Below are 22,064 nucleotides of genomic sequence, written 5' to 3' on the forward strand. Positions count from 1 at the left end.
TGCATCACAAGAAGTATGGGCAGCAGATCAAGGGAGGTGATTCTCCATCCTTGTGAGATGCCACCTGGAGCACAGCATTCAGCTCTGGGGTCCCCAGCATAAGAAGGACATGGACCAGTTAGAGCAGGCGCCAAGAGATGATCAAAGGGCTGGAGCACATCTCCTAGGAAGAGAAGCCGAGATAATTGGGGTTGTTCAGCCTGGAGAAGAGAAGGCTCCGGGGCGACCTTACAGCGACCTTCCAGTACCTAAAGGGGGCCTACAAGAAAGATGGGGAGAGATTATTTACCAGGTCGTGTGGTGATAGGGCAAGGGGTAATGGTTTTTAAACTAAAAGAGGAGAGATTTAGATTAGATACTAGGAACAAATTCTTTACTCAGAGGGTAGTGAGACACTGGAACAGGTTTGCCCAGAGAAGTTGTGGATGCTGCATCCCTGAAAGTGTTCAGGGCCAGGTTGGATGAGGCATTGGGCAGCCTGGTCTAGTGGGAATTGTCCCTGCCTATGGCAGGGAGTTGGGACTAGATGGTCTGTAAGGTCTCTTCCAACCTGAACGATTCTATGATTTTAGGATTCTATGAATTCCTAAACTTCTTTGCTAAATTACAGTCTCCAAAGGTGTAGTTTGGAAAATTTTCACAGAACAGTCGCAGTCACTGCGCGCTTTGCAATGTGAAATGGTACCTTCTCTGGTATATGTGCATGTCTACATTGTTTTTTAATTCCCCAACACTTTTTTACTTTATATCTACTGGCAGCTTTCTTCTGCCAAAATAATCCTTGGCGGTACCATTTTACTCCTCATTTTTCCTCCATTTTCTCCATTCCTTAGTGGCATTGTGCCTGTGTCTTTTGCCAGCATCTTTCTGTGCATTTACAGAGGAAAAAAAAAACAACACCTATAAACATGACTGTGCTCTGTCAATACCGTGTTAGGAGAACTTGGTGCAATTAAAGCACTTCAATTCTTGAGAGAAGAAATTTACCCTCAAATTAATCTCAGATGCTTGCATCTCTTCTTGGAGTTCCGTGTTTGTGACCCTTTGAAGGAGGGAGAGGCCAGGTTTCTGTTAGAATGGGTTGAGGGTTTCTCTTGCAAGGTGTTTGGAATATTTGGTGTCCAACTGCTTTGTTGCAGTAGATCACTTGGCTACAGTTGATCTCTGACTGTGCAGTAAATCTGATGTGCTGAAATTACAGTTTTCTGCACATCTGTTACTGTGCATGGGCTACAGGTATCTGTTGAGTTTCTCTGACTTGAGGCAACAACCTAGCAGGAGAATGTCTGAGAGCATGCTGCTACTGTTAGGTATGTCTTTCAGCTGGCAGTTTTCTTCCTTTCCTGAGGAATTTGAAGCTGAGCCTTGGCACAGGTGAATTGTTCCCATCCACTTTACATGTTCTGTTACTCACAGGTTGGGTGTCCAAAGGAATACAGGAATGATGCTCCTTCTTGGTTAAGGTGATAAGTGTCCAGATCAATTAGATCAGTGCCAAAATCTGGTTCCCTAATTATTCTGGCTGCTTATCAAAGATTACCAATGATGTTCAAAAAAATCTGACGGGCTGCGTATATAATACTGTCCTGTCTGTGTTGTAGAATTTTACTGGGCTTTTATGGATGGCGGTTTTGTTCAACTGTGTATCTCTGTTTTTACATTTAATTGCAGCTTAGACTGGATTTCTCATCATCCCTCTTGGCACACTTCCTGGAGTAGAACGGATTGTGAGAGGATTTTAGGAATGCTTGATGCTCTTGGTATAGAAAAAGTTCGGTGGAACTCACTTGCGGGCTCATTGCTCACCACTGGGTCGAACCACATGGTCATAACTGATGGCCAAGAACAGCACACAGCTGGAATGTTCAAGTCCTATAATGTTACATTTTGTGGTAATTTGGGTTTTGGCAGGATGTTCTTTTTTAAAACTGAAAACAAGCAAACAAATCTGAAAGAGAAATGAAACTGAATTATAACAGCTAAGTTTTGTACTTGTGCCGGAGGCTGAATGTTCCTCTCTGCACAGCTAACCTCAGCGTTCTAACGAAGCACAAGGTGATGAGGAGATGCCTCTGGCTTTCACCTTGTTAGAAGGGCTGCTGTGTTCTAGCTACAGTCAGCATAAACACCTTATGTTTTATCAGGTTGGAGAGACAATAGCAACTCCCAACTTTTTAATCTTTTTAATGACACTTCAGTCCTTGAAAGATTATTTTTTCCAACTTCTACAGTTGTGGATTGCCCATCTGGAACGGCATAATCTTATGTCTTCTTTAGACAGACTGATACAGAGAAGCTACAACCTGAGCCTTTTCTTAGTACTACTGGATTGGATCTTGCAGTCAGGGACCTTAAAGCAATTTTTTGGCTACAGGTTGCTCTACTAATACAGAAGAGTAAACTGAGATGCAAAGGTTTAGTTCTTCATTCCACTGTAAGTAGTAGGAACAAATGCCGTCTTGTGGTGATGCGGTTGTATTAGTAGCTGCAGTATGCTGAAGATCAAAACCATATCACTAGCAAAAATGGAAATCTCTCTCAGCTGAGATGACTCAAGCCTATCCTGAAGAATGAGTACAAAGTAATTTTTATAGTCCTTAAGCGGTTTCTTTTTTAATAGTTAAGTTAAAATTTCAGAGGAAATGTGAAAAAAGATTGTTGGTGACACTAACTTGACTGTTTTGCAGATTTCTGGTCTTATATTGATTATTTTAATATATAAATTCCACTGGAATACTTTATACAATCAGTCCAGTCACTGTTCTCACAAGATGAAAACTCCATGTATCACCACTATTTTCCTCTCTATGAAGGGCCACTTTTTAGCATAGTGCTCTGTGTCTTGTCACAGTTGCATTCCTTGTCACATGAAGAAAATGGAGACATTTTTATTTTTTTAGTGATGGCAGTTTGAAAAAGGTTTGATATTGCCACTGAAGTAGATTGAAGAGAGAAGCAGTTCTTCCACTGAGCTCTAGATTTTTCTTCCGATGCTCAACTTAAGTGACTTGAGCTCCGTTGAGTAAATTCCAAATTCCTGCATTCTTGCATTCTTTCAGAGTTCTGATATTGGTGGAAATTAGGCTTTTCAGTGGAGTTAACAAGTGCATGGGTAATTTTTCTGCGTCATAGAGCTGTCAAATCTGTAGTTCCTGCTGGGACAAAGCATAGACTTTATTATACAGGATGGGCCAATTTCTAGGACACCTTGGTGCAAGGCAGGGTATGTGGTGAGCTGAGCTCTCATCAGTGATCTGTTTCTGACAAAAATTTTCTATGTTTCTGTCTTAATACATGGTATTACTCTGTGTTGTTGTTGTTGGGGTAGTTGTCACTTATGAGTGGAAAAATTAATAGCTTTCTTCGGGCCAGTACCATTACAGTGAAACTCCATTGGTTAAGTTCCCTACATCTTGGTAAAGATCCTTCACTTGTTTTCTAATGTTTTTTAAGTCGAAAACTGGTAACTTGCAACAAGTTCTTCATTCCTTACTTCAAACATTACTATATACATGGTATCTCACAGATTCCTCATCTGTGGGCACTGAAAGATTCAGGTTAGAACCAAAATGTTAGTTAAAAACAAGTAATTTGGAGCAACCTGATTAGGAAGAAGGGCCTTCATCAAAAGAGGTCTTGTTCTATAGGAACAGGAACAAGGACAAACTGAATTAATTGTTATAACTTCATTTGCTCAGGCAATTGTTTTTCATATAGTTTAATAAATTTGCATTTTTTGGCAATCCAGTGTTCCAGAGTATTTGTATATTTGGCTTTACTGATGTGTCAGGTTCTCTTTGGGTTGGACTTTGTTTTTGGGCTATCAGAAATGTTTTTTAATGCTAATGAATAATTGTTGGCAATCTTAAACATACATCTTGTACCTGTGAGACTATAGATGAGGAAAATTAAATCAGGGAGATTAGCTGCTCTTTTAGGTGTGCAAAGAGCTGTCTTAGCAGTATATACCCAATACAGTCATTTGCTATTAATGATGAGACAGTATTACCACCCCAGCAAAAGGTAAAATCTCAAGCAGAATCTTCCAAGAAACCTGGAAGTCCTTGACTTTCATGCCAGAATTCTTGTATGTGTCTTGTGGAAGTCATTTTCAGATAACTTTCCAAATCTATATTACCTCATTCATTGTGACAACTGTATTGACAGTGTGAGTGAACCAGCCCTATTGTTCTCCATTCCCCACCTGCAATACATGCAAACAGCTGTATGGAATTGGACAATTAGTTAGCAATTCAGTATGTGGTCTGAAAATAGCTAACACCCGGCTAGCTGGGAAGAAGGTGTGGACACCAAATAGCGGCAGTTCTGTTCTCCGGGATTCTCTTTTCCCTTCCTTTGCAATTTAGTTATTGGTGAAGCTGAATTTAATGTTAAAAACTCTCTTACTCAGTCTCACAGCCACTCCTGTCACTTTCGTGATTCTTTGTTTACTCCTTTCCATTATCAGTAAATTGGGGTTGAAGCTTTGCAGAGAATTGGAAACTTATACACTATCGAGTTTTCCTTGTATATGCAGTTTCTTGTTCAGCCTGGTGCAACAGTAAATCACTTTAATGCAAACAACTTTTATATAATGGGATACTCATTGATAAAACAGTTATATGCCTAATGGGGTATGTATGTCAGTTTGTTTTAGGTGTTTGACAGTAGCTCACTGAAGTTGCAGAAAAGCATGTCTGTAGCTTTTGCAAATGATTTTAACCTTGATTTGGAGGACAGAGATTAGAATTGAAGAATGATTTAAAAAAGGTCTAGGTTCAAAGAGATTTCTGGAGATCATCTGATCCGGCTTTCCATTGAAAGCACATCCTTTGCTTAGGTTATCTGGGGTCTTGTCAAGCTGATTCTTAAATATTTCCAGGGAGGGATATTCCACCACTTCTCTAGGCAACCTGTTTCAATGGTGGTGTTTTGTTTTCAGTAGAACCAATATTAGGGAATCTGTTTACAGTGTTGACATGCGCTGTCTCTGTAAACTCCTGGAACTGTGTAAAACATCCAAATGTCAGCTTGGTTTTATCCAAGCTTAGCACAGGCCCCAGAGCAACATATTGGGATCACCATGGAGTGTGTGAACATGACTTTCCTGCATCTACACCCAAGCCAATAAATATTTGGTGGCATGATGTACAACGTGGATTTAATTGCTTGGGTTGCAGCTCACTTGTGATCTTTGCATGGTGTGAATGTACCCTTTGTCTCTTTTTCTTTGTTCAGGACCTCTGGAATCCTTACTTTTAGTGCAAATTGTTATTTAAAAAAAAAAAGAAAAAGATGAATGGACCAGTGACGTTGGCTTTCCTTTTAGGCGTTGGAGTCTCAATATGAAATGTGAATGAAATAAAATTGGCTGAAATGTGAAGCTGGACAGAATTTTATGCAGAGAAGAGATTTCTGGGTAGAAATTGCATGCTCAGAGTGGCAACATGATGGACTATAAGGATGACTAATAATGTGAGTCAGAAAGGTTACTATAGGGTTTGTTGTGTTCAGGAAGAAGAAAGTTGCAGTAGGTAAAATGGGAACTGTTGAGTAGATATATAAAGAAGTGCATTCCCTCCAGAAACAAACAAAATAACAGATTTTTGAACTGTTGTAAAAATGTTACGCAAAAAAAAAAAAAAAAAGTTTTTTGAAATGGTGGAATCGAGTGTCTTCTCTTGGCAGGTGGGATATGGACAGGATTTTGAGGAAGGCGATCAGATTGCCATTGGTAGTTTATCCATGCAGCATATCCATGAGATCAGGATGAGGATGATGGAGAATCTGGTTTGAGTGGAGATTTAAGTAATATGCATTAAAAAAAATGAAATCTGAATAATGTGAACAGATGAAGAGCACCAAGAGAGAAGATAAGAAGGGTACTGTTACTGAAATACACAAAAGAACCCAGAGTAAGAGAGACTAACAGTCATGGAGGTTGAGGACAGAGGTCATGCTCCCAAGTTCTGGTCATGATAAGATTAGTGAATTGATAAATTGTACAACCTGGCATTGAGTTCCTAATGCCACTTCCCAATGCCAATTTCACAGCACTGACACTGAGTACTTGAATATGAGTTCCCTCAATGTGTTAATGGTTACAGAACTGTGTTGGTCCTGTAAATCTTCAAATTCACAGGAACAAATAGTCTAGGAACAGTTTGGTTTTGCAATGCATGTGTTTTTAATTGAACAGTAGCATGTTTTTGACAATGTCAGTTGGCCCTTCCTGAAACATACAGACTTTGAGGGAGTACTGCTGGCATAATGTAATTTGTTTCATGAATAACTTTGGTGAAATTCCAGTGTGATGCAACAAAATCCTTGGGATTATGTAGCTTGTAGATGTACCTAGTAAGTTCTCTATATTTGCCAGCACAGAGCCTGAGGCACCCTATTTGTTTTGCTTACTGCTTACACTGGATTTTGCATTTGGGTTTGAGGTTTCTTACGTGCAAGATTATTTTGCCAATGTGTGGTGGTTTAATACATTTCATTCTTCTCCCTGCTTCGATCTTCTATGTATTGCTAAGAAATCTAAGGTAGAAAACATTCCATGCCTGGGTCATTGGACTATATTATAGAATTCACTTACTCTGGGTCATGTTTGTCCTTGGGCAGCAATGGTAGTAGCCATCACAGCCATGCTGAAGTAGAATTCTCCTTTTCTGACAGCTGACAAAACTTTTTGTTTGCTAGCCAGAGCACAGCTTTCTTCTAATAAGTAGTTCATAGTACAACCTTTCTATGGCTTATGAGTACATGTGTGCTCTAAGAGGGCACAGTTAATGGTTTTGGACAAGAATATGAAACTTTCTTTCTCGCAGGGAATACAACTGTGTGAATGGCCTGAGTCCTGTCCTGAGACAATGAGTTCCTGCTTTGTTTTTTTCCACTTCATTGACAAATTTTCCAGAGATTCCATTTTTTAGATTTTTGCATCAGAGTTGACTTCAGAAACTTCTTAAGAAACCTAGTTCTTGGACTAGGTTCAAAAACCAGGTACTGGTGATGTTTGAGACAGGTGTTTCAGAGTGCAGTATAGTGATCAGTAAATACTGAGTAAAAGTCATCTTTTGCCAGAAAAATCTTGGTAGTTCCTAGATCTCATAGAGTTCCTCATTCTTACCAATTATCCAGTCCAGCTTCGTATTCCAGTTCCATGTACAGTTTAAAGTCTTGTGCAACCTTTCAAATGGACAGGTCATTTTGTTACACATACTGGTCTTCTTTTTACTGCATATTCTGAAATTCAGTCTCTGAATTTCAAATGTAGTGCCTCGTACCTCCTGCGTGATTTACATGCCTCAGGCAATATTAGCCATGATCATCATGCATATTTTGTCCAAGGCCCCGTAAGCACATGGGACTCTCCCCATCCTTCTTAATGCATGCAGTTACTCAGTCTTCTTGGTAAATCTGGTAAGGTGAGGTTGAGAGGATTTTTTTCTGAAGATTTTCTGCTGGTCTTTGGTCAACATGTACCTGCTGAAGTATCTCTGCTGGATGGGAGAACACAATGGATATCCTGTCTATTCCTACCTTCTCCTGACTGGAAAGCAGGAAGTAGCAAACTAACGCTGCAAAAGTGGCCAGTGTTTGTCATTTTGGAAGCTGCCTACAAATTTTTTCATACAACAGGAGACAGAGACCTGCAGTTCTATCCTGGAGAACCATGGAGACAGTGAGTGTGGTTAGTGGTTTGTCAGAGTTGAGTGCCTTTTTATCTCATTATTCCATTTGGGTTTACGTGAAGCTAGAGTTAAAATTATCCAGTAATGTCAGCCTCAGCAGCTTCTGTTGGCTTATGGCCTGCTAGACACAGGGATCAAATAATGGTGCAGTCTACATTTCAGCACACCTCTGCTCTTTGTGTGCGATGTGAACCTGGAATGGGACTTCCAGGAGCCACGGGTTTGTTGTTGCCTTATTGTGTCCCAGACTGCTCCATATTTTTACTGCCATTCATCTTCCTCGTTGGTTTGTTCCCATGTTTGTCTCTTCGGGCCATGCCTCTTATTGCAGAAAAATAGAAAGAAACAATTTATTCTGGACAGTTTCACTCCTTCCATAGGCTTCTAAGCATGAAGCTCACCTGAGCCCTATAAACATTAGTTTGCTGATAACTGCTTTGGTTGCTAAGTCCCATGCCTTGTCCTTCCCCTCCTAAACTGAATTTTAATATTCGTATCCTGGCTGAAAAGCTTTTGTTTTCTATTTCACAAAGTTTAAAGTCATAATGAATTGGTAGCTGTGAAGCTCCAAAGGTCTCGCGAAGCTTTTTGTTGAAGTGATTTGCCAGTTCTTGATAAAAATACAGAGGTAGTTTATGTTTTGAGGGCTCTGCTGCTTTCAGGCGTATGATGTTTTACTACTGAACTGTGCATAGGTCATTTTCGAGGCCACCTCACTTTTTGAGGAAGACAGGAGTGCTCAGAAAGGCAGCTTTGATTTGCCAAATGCCTGAGAGCCCTGTGCCACATAGAACACACATCTGGTGTATGAAGGTGAGATGCATGAGCTAGGATGCTCTTGAGTGCTTGACTGACATTGTAAATTCCCGGCTGTATAGAAAACCGTGTTCAGAGGACATTTGTTCTATACTGAACATATTTTCCTGTCTTTGAAATTATGTGTAATTTGCAGCTTTTTTGCCTCTAAATAGGAAGACTGTCTTCTCAAGTATTTGGGGCATTCTTGTCAGAGACAAGATATCAGAGAGTATCGTCATTCAGAACTAGACAAATAACAATTTCTTTTTAAAGGTAAGGAAGCGCAGGCTTTGTAAAAGGAAGAGAAGAGGTTCTTTAACTTCATTGGTCTTACCCTGATTTCCAGGGTTGTAACTGCAGAATATGTTTTGTGACTATGATCTAAAGGCCTATTCACACTTGGAAGCTGTTATGGAAAAACAGTATTCTAGAGGAAAGTGGCAACAGAAGGAATTTTCTGTTCCTTTTGGCCTCCTTCCAAGATGCTTTCTGGACTAAAGTGGATAGAGACGTTATTTTTGTATGGCTGAGCAAAAAAGACCAAGACTTTTAATCTCATAACTGCGTATAGAAAGATCCTGAGCTGTTCATATGGTGTTTTTTAACACTATAATGTTCTACACTGGAACTCAGAAGGAAAGGACAAGGGTGGAAGTTGTCTTTTAATCATCAGGACTTCTTGGAGATGATTGAATTACAGAGTAAAATGTTCCTCCTTCCCTGTTGGTTTACTGTTTGTCTGCTCTGTAACAGTAACCCACTAAAAATGTGTGCGCCTCTTTTTGAAGTTATTTTAAACCCTCAGCAATGTATACAGATATTGTAACCTTGGATAACAGCACCTCTGAGTAGTGGTTTCAGTTTTTGCCTTTTCAGGCATGTGGAAAGTGCCCCAGTATGTTTCAAGGATTTTAAACTAAAAACTTCTTAGATATGGGTTGTAGTTTCAAAGCTTGATTGATACAGCATACATCAAGGGAATAGTTCACTGTTTCTTTAGATTTTAATATGGATTAAAGCTTTCTGTTGACTTAAGAATACCATGGACTCCTTTTGGGCCTAGTTACATTGGGATATATGCAGTGGCAATTCTGGAGAGAGCCCTCTTGATGCCTGACTTCCCTGTTTTTATGTCTGTGCTGAATGGTTTATCTACTGGATGCTGAGCTTAAGGTTCATCTTCATGTGATAGTACCTGTCCCAAACTTTTAAGCAGTTGAACTGCTCATCCATGTGAGATTGTAAACATCTCAGTAGTAAGTAGTAGCTACTCAAAACAAAAAATAAAGTAAGGTTGAATTAAGGATTAAGATTCTGCTCTATCTGCATAGTATTGTGGTGGCTTTTTTTCCCCTCTCAATACAGATGTACTACTAATAATGAGTGGTAGGAAAACCTCTGTATTGCGCCAGATCACCATCATGTTTCCCATATTTCAGAGTAACAGCTCAAGTTATTCAGAAAGCCAGAGCCCCACAAGGTAATAGAAATAGCTGTCCTTGTATTGAATCACTTGCAAAATGAAAGACAAGGTACAACACATGAAAGAAAGGATGAGATGACAATCTGGTGAAGCAGAAGAGATGGCAGAATTAGTGATCATTACATGGTGCTGCTTTGCATGGACTAATGAGATATATAAGTATGTAAATTACAGAGCAATATAATCTTCTAGTATGATCAAGTAGCAGAAAACAAAATTATTGTTGTGTTGATACCAGTTAGTGGTTTTCTTTAACTAGTTGGCAAAGAGAAGATTTAAGAGAAGACATGGAGCTAGATAAAGTACTTCCTTGCCGAGTACTTTTTCTGCATATATGTTGCAGTCTGGGCAACTCTCAGAGGGTCTTTGAAAAATCTGAGATTTTAGTTGAGGAAAAAAGGGAACAGGCAGAATGTAGTAAATAGTATAAAAAACTAATGTTCCATAGCCTAGTTTATACACAAAGAAATTATGCTAATGAAGGATATCAAACTTGGAACAGATAAGAAAGTTTAAAACATTGGTGCATAGTAAGCTCCTTGCCATTAATAAAACAAGAGTAGCTACGCAATGTTGGATGGAGGAGGGTGGAGGAAGATACTGGATATCTGAAACAGGTATTGTTGCATGGTGTAGGAAACAAAAATACCTAAAACGAGACTGAAGTTTCTCACTTCATGATGCCTCCCTCTCATTTGGGTTCAGAAAAAACTAGTGACTGTTTCAAAATAGTCACAAAAAACTGACTTTGAACAATGTGATAGGCATGTTCCAAAGAACAGATAGTTAATACTGTGCACATATTAAAAAAAAAAAAAAAAAAAGTGATAATGCTTCTCAAACATTGGTTCTGGATCTATGTCACAAAGCTTTTATAAGTGACTCTGCAAAAGAGCTTGAATCTTTTCTGTCAATTTGCAAGGAAAGAACTAAGTGGAGCTTTATATTTAAGTACTCTGTATCTTAGATGATCATTTATAATGACATTTAATTGTAAGCCTTTAAATGATTTTTCGTAAGCAAGATGACAGTGACCTCACATAACATTCTAAGCTTTTGAACTGATAGTATGCTTCAGAAACATTCTTCATATGTGCATCCTTATGTTACAGTCTTTCTAGTGTATTTGTTGTGAACTAAGGTATTCAAATGCAATCTGTATATGTTCTTTGAATTACACTGATTTTCTAAAGGTTTCTTATTGATTCTGTTTCAGATGCATCCACTTGGACTGTGTAATAGCAACGATGAGGAAGATTTGTATGAATACGGCTGGGTAGGAGTGGTTAAGCTGGAACAGCCAGAGCTGGAACCTAAGCCATGCCTCACTGTCTTAGGAAAGGTAAGGGGGCATATGGTTGAATAGTTTGGGGTAACTGCTGCATGCAACTGTTTTGTGGAAGAGTTAGTTCCTTTCTGAGAAAAATCAATAAATAAATTGAGAAAAAAACTTGTACTCCACAAAATATTCCCATTTTGCCAGATTTCACACTGGGTGCTTCAGTAAGGATAATGTCATAACTCAGTTGATAAGCATAGTGATGGTAAACTGAGTGCATACGTTCCCTTTTTGAGCTCTACAGGAACCTAACAAAGACTTCTGCAAAAGTGGATGTTTAGCAGATGCAGTATTTGAGTAGAAATAGGGTGAACTGCCAAATGATGCTAACTTGATCGAAGAAATCTTGTTAACAAAAGCAGTTAAAATGAAAGCATTTAACTGTTCTTTCTTAGGTACAATTTTCTCAGATGATATTTTCTTTTTCTTTTCTTTTTTTTTTCTGGGAAGAGGAGTCCTCTACAAGAGACTTCTTTACTGTAATTTCAGGATAGACATTGCTAATAAAAGTGAATCTTACTGTCTTGGTCAAAGAAATACAAATTTTCTTCTTGCTGAAATCTTCCTTTGGAATAGGGCCCCTGGAATCTAAATTCCTTGCAAAACATTGTCCTTTTTTTTTATGGAGTGAAGTCAATACCATATCTTTACTACTGGCAGATATCTCAAAAAGAAGAGCAAGAAGATGACCTTTTTTGTTCTTAGATTGGAATTTTTTAGGATTGAGGTTATTATATTTTGACATTTCACAGAACCACAGAATTCAAGGGGGTGGAAGGGACCTCAAGAGATCAGCGGGTCCAACCCCCCTGCCAAAGCAGGTTCCCTAGAGCAGGTTGCCCAGGTAGGTGTCCAGATGGGTCTTGAATATCTCCAGAGAAGGAGACTCCACAACCGCCCTGGGCAGCCTGTTCCAGTGCTCTGTCACCCTTACCGTGAAGAAGTTCTTTCGCATGTTGGTGCAGAACTTCATGTGCTCTGTTTCATGGCCATTGCCCCTTGTCCTGTCCCCACAAACCACTGAAAAGAAGTTGGCCAGATCCTTCTGTCTCCCACTCTTGAGGTATTTGTAAACATTAGTAAGATCCCCTCTCAGTCTTCTGCCAGGAAGTTAAGGACTTGCTTTCTTTTAAAAATGACATGGGCATAGTTGGAAGTTTGCCTCAACAATTTCTGGTAAAGTGAAAAGACTCTGTCAGGGTAGTTGTCTTTGTATACACTTCGCTTTCCAGCTTATGGCACATGCTGGGAGTTCTGTTTCATTTGAACACTTTTTAATGAGAAAGCTAGTTTGGATGTTGTTACCTTTGCTCTGAACTAAGACGATACACATGGAGAGCTGCCCTGGCTCAGCTGACAATAACTGTGTCCATCTCTCTTATGTGCACAAAGAATGGGTAACCTTGTGACTTTAAGCGTATCTTAAATTAATGTGTTTAAAAGCTGAGACTAACTCAGATCAATTTCACAGGACAAACCATAAAAGAATGTATAAGTGCTTCTTCAAGGGAGCTGATTTAAAGTTGTATCACTAATACTAGTGAACTTTTTGCATTGAGCAATATGGTGGTAGAACCAAAAAGGTTACTGCTTGTGTTTCTATGATAGAATGCATGCACATGTGAAAGCGTAAATGATGAGGTTTTGTATAATAGCAAAAGAAGGAAAACAGATGTGTTTAAGATACTGTGGAAAGTTTGGAATGTTGCAAAGTAGAAGGTAGAGAATACTAAAAAGATGTCTGTAGTGCTAAATTCCATGACGCATAAGTCTAGCACAAAGATATATTCTTTTTTCTTACTGTTGTTTTCAGTTGTTGTGGTTGTTGTTAGTAAAACCCTACTGTGTATTCTTAGTAGCTTCACTTCACTTGTTTATCCATTTGCTAAATAGGATCTGTAGATGTACAGAGCTTAATGTGTCCATTTCCATATAGATTTTTGAATTTCTCATCATTCTTTGTCAGATTTATGTGGTGTAATAAAATCACAAGGTTTTTTTTAAAAAAATTCTTCTGTTAGAGTGCCCGTGAAAACTGGACTCTGATTGGGAAAGGGTGTGTGTGACAGCCGTGATTTAACATTGCCTTTGATCACAGTGCAGCCCTGTTTGAGGCAATGCTGCATGCAGGCGAAGCAAAGGCCTGGGTTTTACTGATCTCATGAGCTCCTGAATAGGGCTAGAAGGGGAGTGACAGAGGAAGAAGAAAGCTTTGGAAATGAAAAGGAAACCCCGTGAACCCAACGAGCATTATTGGCTGGATTTGCCTACCAGGGAGCCGCTCAGTTTCTGCCAGGCTAATTCTGCTTCAGCTTCGCACTCCCCCACACCGACCCCTCCTCCCCCCTCTCTTTCCTTCTTTCAGACTTTTTTGTTTTTTGAGGCATGGCCGCAGTAACTTGGTTCTCAGGCTGGGAACCCACTGAGCCTGTTGCCATGGTCGCTGGGAAGCGCTTCGTGCCATGTGCTTCAAAGGGAACCTTTCCCCTCCTAGAATTCCTGCCTTCTCTGCAGACAGCACAATGAAACCCCTTTTCCTTTGCCTGCCTGCGCACATGCTCCAGCAGAGCAACTTTACTCTGGAGGAAGGGAAAAGCAGTGTTGCAACAGTTACCTGCTGCATGTTTGCATCCACTGTGCTGTGGTCACACTACATCTGTGCGTCGTGCTTATACTGAAGTGCAGCCACCCTGCCTCCCCCTCCCAGTTATTTCTGAAGTAATAACTTCCATGAAGACGGTGTAATACACCCTAGCAATACCGTCACTTATTTGTTTCAGTACAGAATAGATACTGAGAAAATACTGAAGACTTGCTTAAAAGTAGCATTTCTTCCCTCTTCTGCAAGCTTGGAAGTCCACAGGGAGGGGTTTGTTTCTTGTTTCTCTTCCAGGGACTGCTGAAGAGACTCTTCTATATTCATAGGATATATGTAATTAAGGATGTGCATCTGAGTAGAACCTAACAAAGAGAGGATGTCCCTGCTACTACAGCTTCCTGTTTTCTTCAGATCAAAGGAATCCATAATATGAGGAAATTCCTAACAGTTCTTCCAGTATCCATTCACTTATCTCTGTTTTAAGAGTTTGTTTACAAAAACGTATACACAAATACTAACTAGAAGAATTGCTTGTTTTGCCACATCATCATTAAGATTATATTAGTGAAGATGGGGCTGAAATCATCATAACTTGAGTCTGCCTTAAACAGTCTAACCATGATTCTTAACCTTTTGTGTAACAGTTAGTGTAAATTTAAAAATTCTTGTAAGGTATTCAAATGTGAATGATAGGACAGTTTAGTTGGTAGTTTAGTAGCTGAATAAAGAGTGATCTAAAACTTGAGGAACCGAGACAAGAAGCCCTTATGGGGAGTTTTGTTCTCACTTTGTGAGTGAACTTAAACTAATCATCTGGCTTATATTTAACTTGTGCAATACTTTTATCCAAGAATATTGTAAACGCCATCATGAGCTCAGACACCTGCACTAACTGTGGCAGCATGGGTGCTTTTCTTGTTGAGTGGAGGCCTGTTTACTTCCTGTCCTAACAGTGAAGTTACTTAGTGAGGTTTTTGGTGCAGGTTTGTTTGGGGGTGAGAGAGGTGAAGACACTGCAATGCATTTGTAAGTCATGTTTTACGGGAATCACGAATGCCCTATGGGGTAATATATGCTGATTAAATTAACATACCTGGATGAGCAAGTAATCGGCTGGTGCATCTCCTTACTTGGAATCACAGAATCATAGAATATCCAAGTTCGAAGGGACCCACAAGGATAATAGAGTCCAACTTCTGGGTCCCCAAAGGACCACCCAAAAAATCAGGCCATGTGTTTGAGAGCATTGTCGAAATGCTTCTTGAACTCCAGCAGGCTCAGTGCCATGACCAATTCCCTGGGGAGCCTGTTCCAGCGCTCAACCACCCTCTTGGTGAAGAACCTTTTCCTGATAACCAGTCTGAACTTCCTCTGAACTTACTCCTGTCAAAATGCCTCTTAAGATGTGTCTTTCTGAAAAAAGACTCTTCCACAGCAGTAATGGTTAGTCACAAAAATAAAGTCTGAAAAATGCAGTCTGATTAATTTCTTTCCACCTTGTTTTTCTCATGTGTGTGAGCAATGATTTGAGCAAATTCTAGTTGAGTGAGAGGCCCTTTTCAGGTAAGGAAATACAGATCTCAGATATGGTGGGTTGTGCTCTAAACACATATAGTAACACTTTTATATATAGTTCTGTGTGCTAAGTTACTACTTTCTCTGTCTGTCTGATTTCCTACAAACCTATTGGAAAAAAAAAAAGGGGTCCGACTCTTTCTACAAGAAAATTAAACTATTTTAAATTCCTTCTTACCAGGACTGAATTTATCAGTTGATTGAAAATAACTTTGAGTTATATCTTGCTCATTTGTAAAGAATTGGTGGCATCTTTACTTGAAAAAAAAAAAAAGAAAAAGTATTTTTGGTCCTTTTCATTTGGAGTTAGTGAAATTAAGAAAGGCAAGTTAAATGAAATCAATTTTATATCTTGATATTCATAGCCTAATTAAGCATACAGTTATGTGTGCAAATTAGAATTGCAGTGACTACATAAACACACCTTTTTTTTTCTGTATATCATTAATAACTTGATATCAAACTTTGTTAGGTATATCAAGTTCAGATAATTTCTTGTCGAAATGGATTCAGTTCAGTTGTGGAAATGCATATTGAACATAGGCAAACACTCTTTCATGATAAACTTATTCAGAAATTAGGATTGAGCTATGTAGTAGATTAAGATCTAAAAGTGATGAGAGGCATATTCATAGCCAGTGATGAATGTTTAAAAAACTTAGCTTGTTCGGGTATTTCTAACTAGTAGAGACAGCTGCAGTATGTCATGCCACCCTTTGATGGGTCCTGTGCACATGCAGTAGAAGATACTGTCACTTCAGGAAAACTTCTTATGTCCATTGAAGTAATTGACATTGTAGTATCTGTTCCACAATTTGGGGACATTTGCTGCTTTCTGTTTATCAGCCTGTGCTGTTTCTTCTTTGTAAACACTGTCTAAAAAGCACTTAAAATTCATTTGGAGGCAGCAGTCTCAAAACGTAAGGCAAAATTTCATTGGTCTTGGTGAAAAGTAGATAATAGAATGGATGACTTGTAAGCTTTTGTTTGTTTCATTGTGTGGCTACATGAAGGTTTGTGTTGGCAGTGTAGAGTCAGTGGAAGTAGGAACAAGTAAAAGGAGAAGGTTAGAGGAAATGCATTTTCTAATGGCAATGCTAACCTAAATGCATGTCAATTACAGGTAAAGAAAAGATGTTCAGCAGTAGAAACTTAATAGTTGTTATTTTGAACTCCCAGATACTCTGTGTTATGGAGGAATTATTATTAAACAGCAGAAGCTTTTGGAATAATATTAGACTCTTTTGGCTGTGGACTTGTTGGTAGAAATACATTGCACATGCCAAAATTCTGATCAAAAGACAAACTACATTGTTTATCAATTCCAGTGTTTTTGGATGCAAAAAGAGTGTGTGTTTTGAAGGGAAAAATAGCATCTTGGCTTGTGTTAAAGACACTAAGCTTCAAAATCTATTATGTTCTCCATTAACTTTTCATTGTAATTTTTCATTTTTCATGGTCCGTTGTCTTAGCAGTGACTAAAATTAGAGTTAACTGTGAAAGGAGGTAGTACATATAATTTTAATTCCTGCTATGCGTTTTTTTTTTACTGTATTTGTTCTCAAGAATTATGAGAGAGAATGACCATTTTTCTAAAGCACTGAAGAAGAACATAGTTCTGCAAAGTCTAACTGGTTGTTTTTTGTGTTCCCCACTTCATTGCCATTTATAATGTCCAGGACACCTGAAAGTTAACGTACATTTTAAACAACTATAAAACATGTTCAATAATCATTTGAAGTTATACTGCTATTTGTGCAAATATTTTTGGTGTCATTTATCTTCTGACACTCTTGTTTCTCATTTCCCCAGCACTAGCAGTGTAACCAGACCTCAGCAGCATATAGACATAATGATCTCTGGAATTTTAAGAAAATTGCATAGACAAGGTCAGAAGAGAGGAAATACAGTTATTCAAGAAGAACTGGAATTTTCATAATGACAGAGACAGAAATAGTCCTCATAATCTTCCTGATAGGGATAAATGTATATTCTTGAACAAGAAAAAAATCACATAAAGCAAAATGTGTTTGCCAAAAGCTCAGTGCATTTCTGCTTCCTATCTCCTTGCTTTTTCTTCAGTCCCAACAGACCACATTCTAAACACCAAGCCTGTTTTAACAAAATAAAAAAGGAATTGAATGGGAAGGAAAAGGAAGAAAGGTTGCATGTGTGAGTGCTTGGCAGCAGAGAACATGGAGAAATGTTTGGAGGCAAGCAGCAGTCTCATCACTATAGCTGAAATCTTGTGTTCATATGTATCTTTCTGTGTTCCTTCTCTTTATCCCTCTCACTGCATGATTAATTTCCACCTTAATTTCAGTAGCACTTTTAAGAAAGAAGGGAAAGGTTGAGAAAAGGTAGGAGAGCTGACAAGCAAGCCAATTAAATTTTGGAGACAGCGGAAAGGTTTCTGTTGTGTATAGATAATACAGTGAAAGATGTGAAGGAAAAAAAGACATGGATCAAATCCAAAGAGGGGAGTACTCAAAGGAATGGGCAAAGAAGGGCTGGATCAGGTCATGAAGTTACGAAGAAGTAGATCTATCGCTTTGTAATACTGGAGCGGTGGGTGTTTCCATTAGCAACTAGTGCAAGCAATCTGTTATTATGTTGTTTTACTAACTTCCTTTTTGTGTTCAGTGTGCATTGTTATGAAAAGCAACAGCTATTGATGAAGAAAGGCAGTCTCTGATGTTTCCCCCTCTGGGCACTCCTTAGATTTGCTATTGTTGGATTGATTACTTTAATATATGTCTGCTTTTAGAGTTGAGTCCTTAGCAGTCCCCACCACCATCTTCACTCCTTTCCAACCAACTGTGGAACACAGCTGCTTTTCTCTTAAGCTAAAGAAGCAGCTGTTGTTGCACAACACGTGTTACTGGAGTCTTTGCTCAGTCAGTAATCCCAGGGAAATTAACAGAAGTTCACGCTGAGTAAAGATTAAGGTAAATTTTTTTAAGATATACCCAACAAAGAAATAATAATAACAATGTAAATATTTAATTCTCTTTAAGTCTGTGGATTCTACATACTTTGTGAACCTCTCAAACATTGTGAGAGACCTTCTGCGCTAATTTCCATGCAGAAACTACCAATAGAATAACAGGAAAAATGCACCATTGCATACATGTTAGAAGAACTACAGAAACAGAGTTTGAAGTGTAAAACTGAATGGGCGAGTAAGTGTGGCTCTGTTGGAGTAGAGACGAGCACAAAGAAGGCTGGCAAGCAGAATCAGATAAAAGGATCAGAAAGGGAAGAAAATAGGGAGCAGATACGGAGGCAGGGACTGGAAATATTTAGGACTTCACAGATGAGTGACGTGCCTAATTTCAGTGCACTAAGACAGAAGGCTTTGAAAGAAATTGGAGAACTAGGGAATGTAACCAGAGCTGCATCAGAGGGATTCTGATATACAGAGTAATAGATGTGCAGATAAAATCAGCAGTGGTAGAAAATAATGGATCACAGAGAAATTGCACACTTAAAGTGGGAATGTTTTGCAATGATTTTCACAAGATTGAAATGGAGGAAAGAGAAAAGGTTGATGTGAAAAAAAAAAAAAGTGTGCTTCACATCCTACCTCTCTGAAATAACTTGCCAGAAACTTTCTCTGCTTTATACATGTCTTCATGATTGCCAGGCGGCTATTTTATAGAGGTTCCTGTTTGGATAACATGACAATTTAATGTTTGTACCAAGTTCAAGGAATCAACTCCAAATGGGTCAGGTAGCAAATATTTGAGTATGAACTGGGCTTTTTGGTCAATGTAGGGAGCACTGACGAAGCCATTTGCAATTCTAGCAGGTTATTTCTTGAAGATTAGAGCTGGACATATTTGTGGTATGAATTCTCTAGACAGATTAGGCATATATTATCAACATTTCATAGAATCGTAGAGTATCCCAAGTTGGAAGGGACCCACAAGGATCAACGAGTCCAACTCCTGGCTCCACACAGGTCTACCCAGAAATTCAGACCATAGGACTAAGAGCACAGTCCAAACGCTTCTTAAACTCCAACAGGCTTGGTGCCATGACTACATCCCTGGGAGCCTGTTCTAGTGTGTGACAACCCTCTCGGTGAAGAAACTTTTCCTGATATGCAACCTGAACCTCCCCTGTTGCAGCTTGACTCCATTCCCTCAGGTCCTATCACTGGTCACCAGAGAGAACAGATCAGCTCCTGCCCCTCCATTCCCCCTTGTGAGGAAGCTGTAGACTGCAATGAGGTCTCCCCTCAGCCTCCTCTTTTCCAGGCTGAATAGGCCAAGTGACCTCAGCCACTCCTCATACGTCTTCCCCTCTAGGCCCTTCACCATCTTTGTAGCCCTTTGTATAGCTCTTGCCTTAGATGCACTCACTATGGATTTGCAACTCTGACTAAACCTATGCCTTATTGTCTCAGTTGTGGGCCTATTACTGTTTTGTTCATTGGTAAGCCCAGAGAATATATCACAGACATTTAATTTTTCAAAGTACTCAAATGACTTGGTCAGCTTTGGATAGGAAAAAAAGATGGACCTTAGCCCAGAGGATCCAAGTAGCAAGCTTTTCAGGAAGGAGGAAATCAAGCTATTTTGCTAAGGGTACAGAATGCATGGACTCTTGAGTCCATGAACAGTGTTGAAACTCCCAGAGGGTCTGGACCCTTCAGCTGACTGTAAGGGACTAATGAGCCAGCCTGGCTGTTTATGGGCTGTGGTTAACCTCTTGCAAGTTAGGATTTCCTGTCGCCAGCAGTGGGCTGTGACCGCCAGCACCACAGTGTTATGATGAGGTAGGGGCTGATGAATGGCTGGACTCCAGACAGCAGCCTTCGCTGGCAAAAAATCAAGTGGCTAGAGGGGGAAAAACACTGATGTCTACGAGAGAAATAATATAAACTCCAGAACCTATAATTCCCATGTTTAAAAAAAGAAAGGGAGAAAGAAACTGGGGACAAATTCAAACCAAGTAAAGCTTTTATCTCTGCATTCTGAATAGAAGATTGTTTTTCAGCAAAACTGGCTGCAAAAGCCAAGCCAGTTAAAACAATATGCAGGCTGCTTGCCTCCAAGTAACCAGAAATTGTTGGCTCAAAGTAGCTTGCTCTGAGGAGCCAACCTGCTGGGAGACGTTATCCAAGCAACGGGCTGAATGTAATTCCTCCTGCTGTGGAATGGCTCTTTGGCAAATGAAGACCCTAATTAGAGATGGAAGGGTTTCTATTTTGTTTTTCTTTAATCCTTACCCTGAGGCCTCTGCAATACAGCCATGTCGCTGCTTGTGTGGAGAGAAGTTTCCAGTTTCCCTTTGTAATAAGAATCCTCTACCTTTTTTATTCCTTTTTTTTTTTTTCTTAAAAGAAGTTACAAACTAACAACGAAGGACCACCGCAGTTTGGGACCTTGAAACTAACCTAATCCTAACCAGGGACCACTATCGTAAGACTGTCCGTGTCATCTTTGTTAGCCAACCTACAGAAAGTTGCCAGATATAAATGAGTACTAAGGTGGGCCATGCATCCTTTTACTAAGTTCTAAGTTCTATGTTTTAAAGTTCTTTCTTTTTTAGTAAAAAAAAAAAAAAAAAGTACAAGTTTGAAGAACTTATTTGAAGCACCAGTAGTATTCTACTGGATACAAAGGGAATTTTACAAGCCTTTGTTCTTTCAAAGATTGAAGTCCCAGACTAGGGGTTACATGCATATACAGTAGAATACAGAAGCTCCAGGGGAACGTGTTAAAGCATTTTGACTCTAATACATGTAGAAGTGAAAATACTTTTGCTGCTTGACAACTCACCTTGACTTACGTGAGGTCTGTCTGACCATACTTGCACAGACTATGTGCAGCTACATACAACCCTGCAAAGAGCACTGTTTTTTCTGTTAGTGTTGAGACTTGGATCTACTGTTCCATCACCTCAGATGATGATTGTGTTATCTCTGAAATGTCCTCGTTGCAGTAGGGTTCAACCTATGGATGAAGGCCAGCTACTTGAGGGTCAGGCCAAGCAAAACAGATGACACTAAGCAGAAGACACTGTGAATTTCATTCCTATCATATTCTTACATTTGAAGATAGGTATACAGCTGAAATTGGCCTTAATCACTCACAGTTTTTCATGTTTATGCTTGCTTTCATTTCAACAGTTCTAGTGGGCTTTGGTCATATTCGTATCTTGTCTTGCCTTTAACAAGGGCAAGTGCAGGGTCCTGCACCTAGGGAGGAATAACCCCATGCACCAGTACAGGCTGGGTGGTGACCTGCTGGAGTGCAGTTCTGCAGAGAGGGACCTGGGAGTCCTGGTGGACAGCACACTGACCAGGAGGCAGCACTGTGCCCTTGTAGCCAAGAAGGCCAACGTATCCTGGGGTGCGTTTGGAAGAGTATTGCCAGCAGGTCAAGGGAGGTGATCCTGCTCCTCTACTCAGCCCTGGTGAGGGCACACCTGGAATATAGTGCCCAGTTGTGGGCTCCCCCGTACAAGAGGGACATAGAACTACTGGAGCAAGTTCAGAGGAGAGCTCTGAACTTGCTGATCTTATCTAATCTGATCTATTCTGATGATTAGAGGACTGGAGCA

At 39.6% G+C, this 22,064-nt stretch overlaps 1 protein-coding gene across 4 annotated transcripts in view; it reads left to right on the top strand.

The window, feature by feature from the left end:
* The window catches only part of ZNRF3 (zinc and ring finger 3), a 114,098-nt gene that overhangs the window by 60,326 nt on the left and 31,708 nt on the right, over positions 1-22,064 (top strand). For 3 of the 4 annotated variants that reach the window (XM_040576649.1, XM_040576648.1, XM_040576651.1), the window contains one exon: positions 11,195-11,320. In XM_040576649.1, the coding sequence (XP_040432583.1) occupies positions 11,195-11,320 (126 nt within the window). Of the gene's footprint in view, positions 1-4,298; positions 4,302-11,194; positions 11,321-22,064 lie in introns of all 4 variants that reach the window. The other variant, XM_040576650.1, reaches the window with a different exon arrangement.

The sequence above is a fragment of the Cygnus olor genome, chromosome 17, assembly GCF_009769625.2.
Source record: "Cygnus olor isolate bCygOlo1 chromosome 17, bCygOlo1.pri.v2, whole genome shotgun sequence".
Classification (NCBI taxonomy): Eukaryota; Metazoa; Chordata; class Aves; order Anseriformes; family Anatidae; genus Cygnus; species Cygnus olor.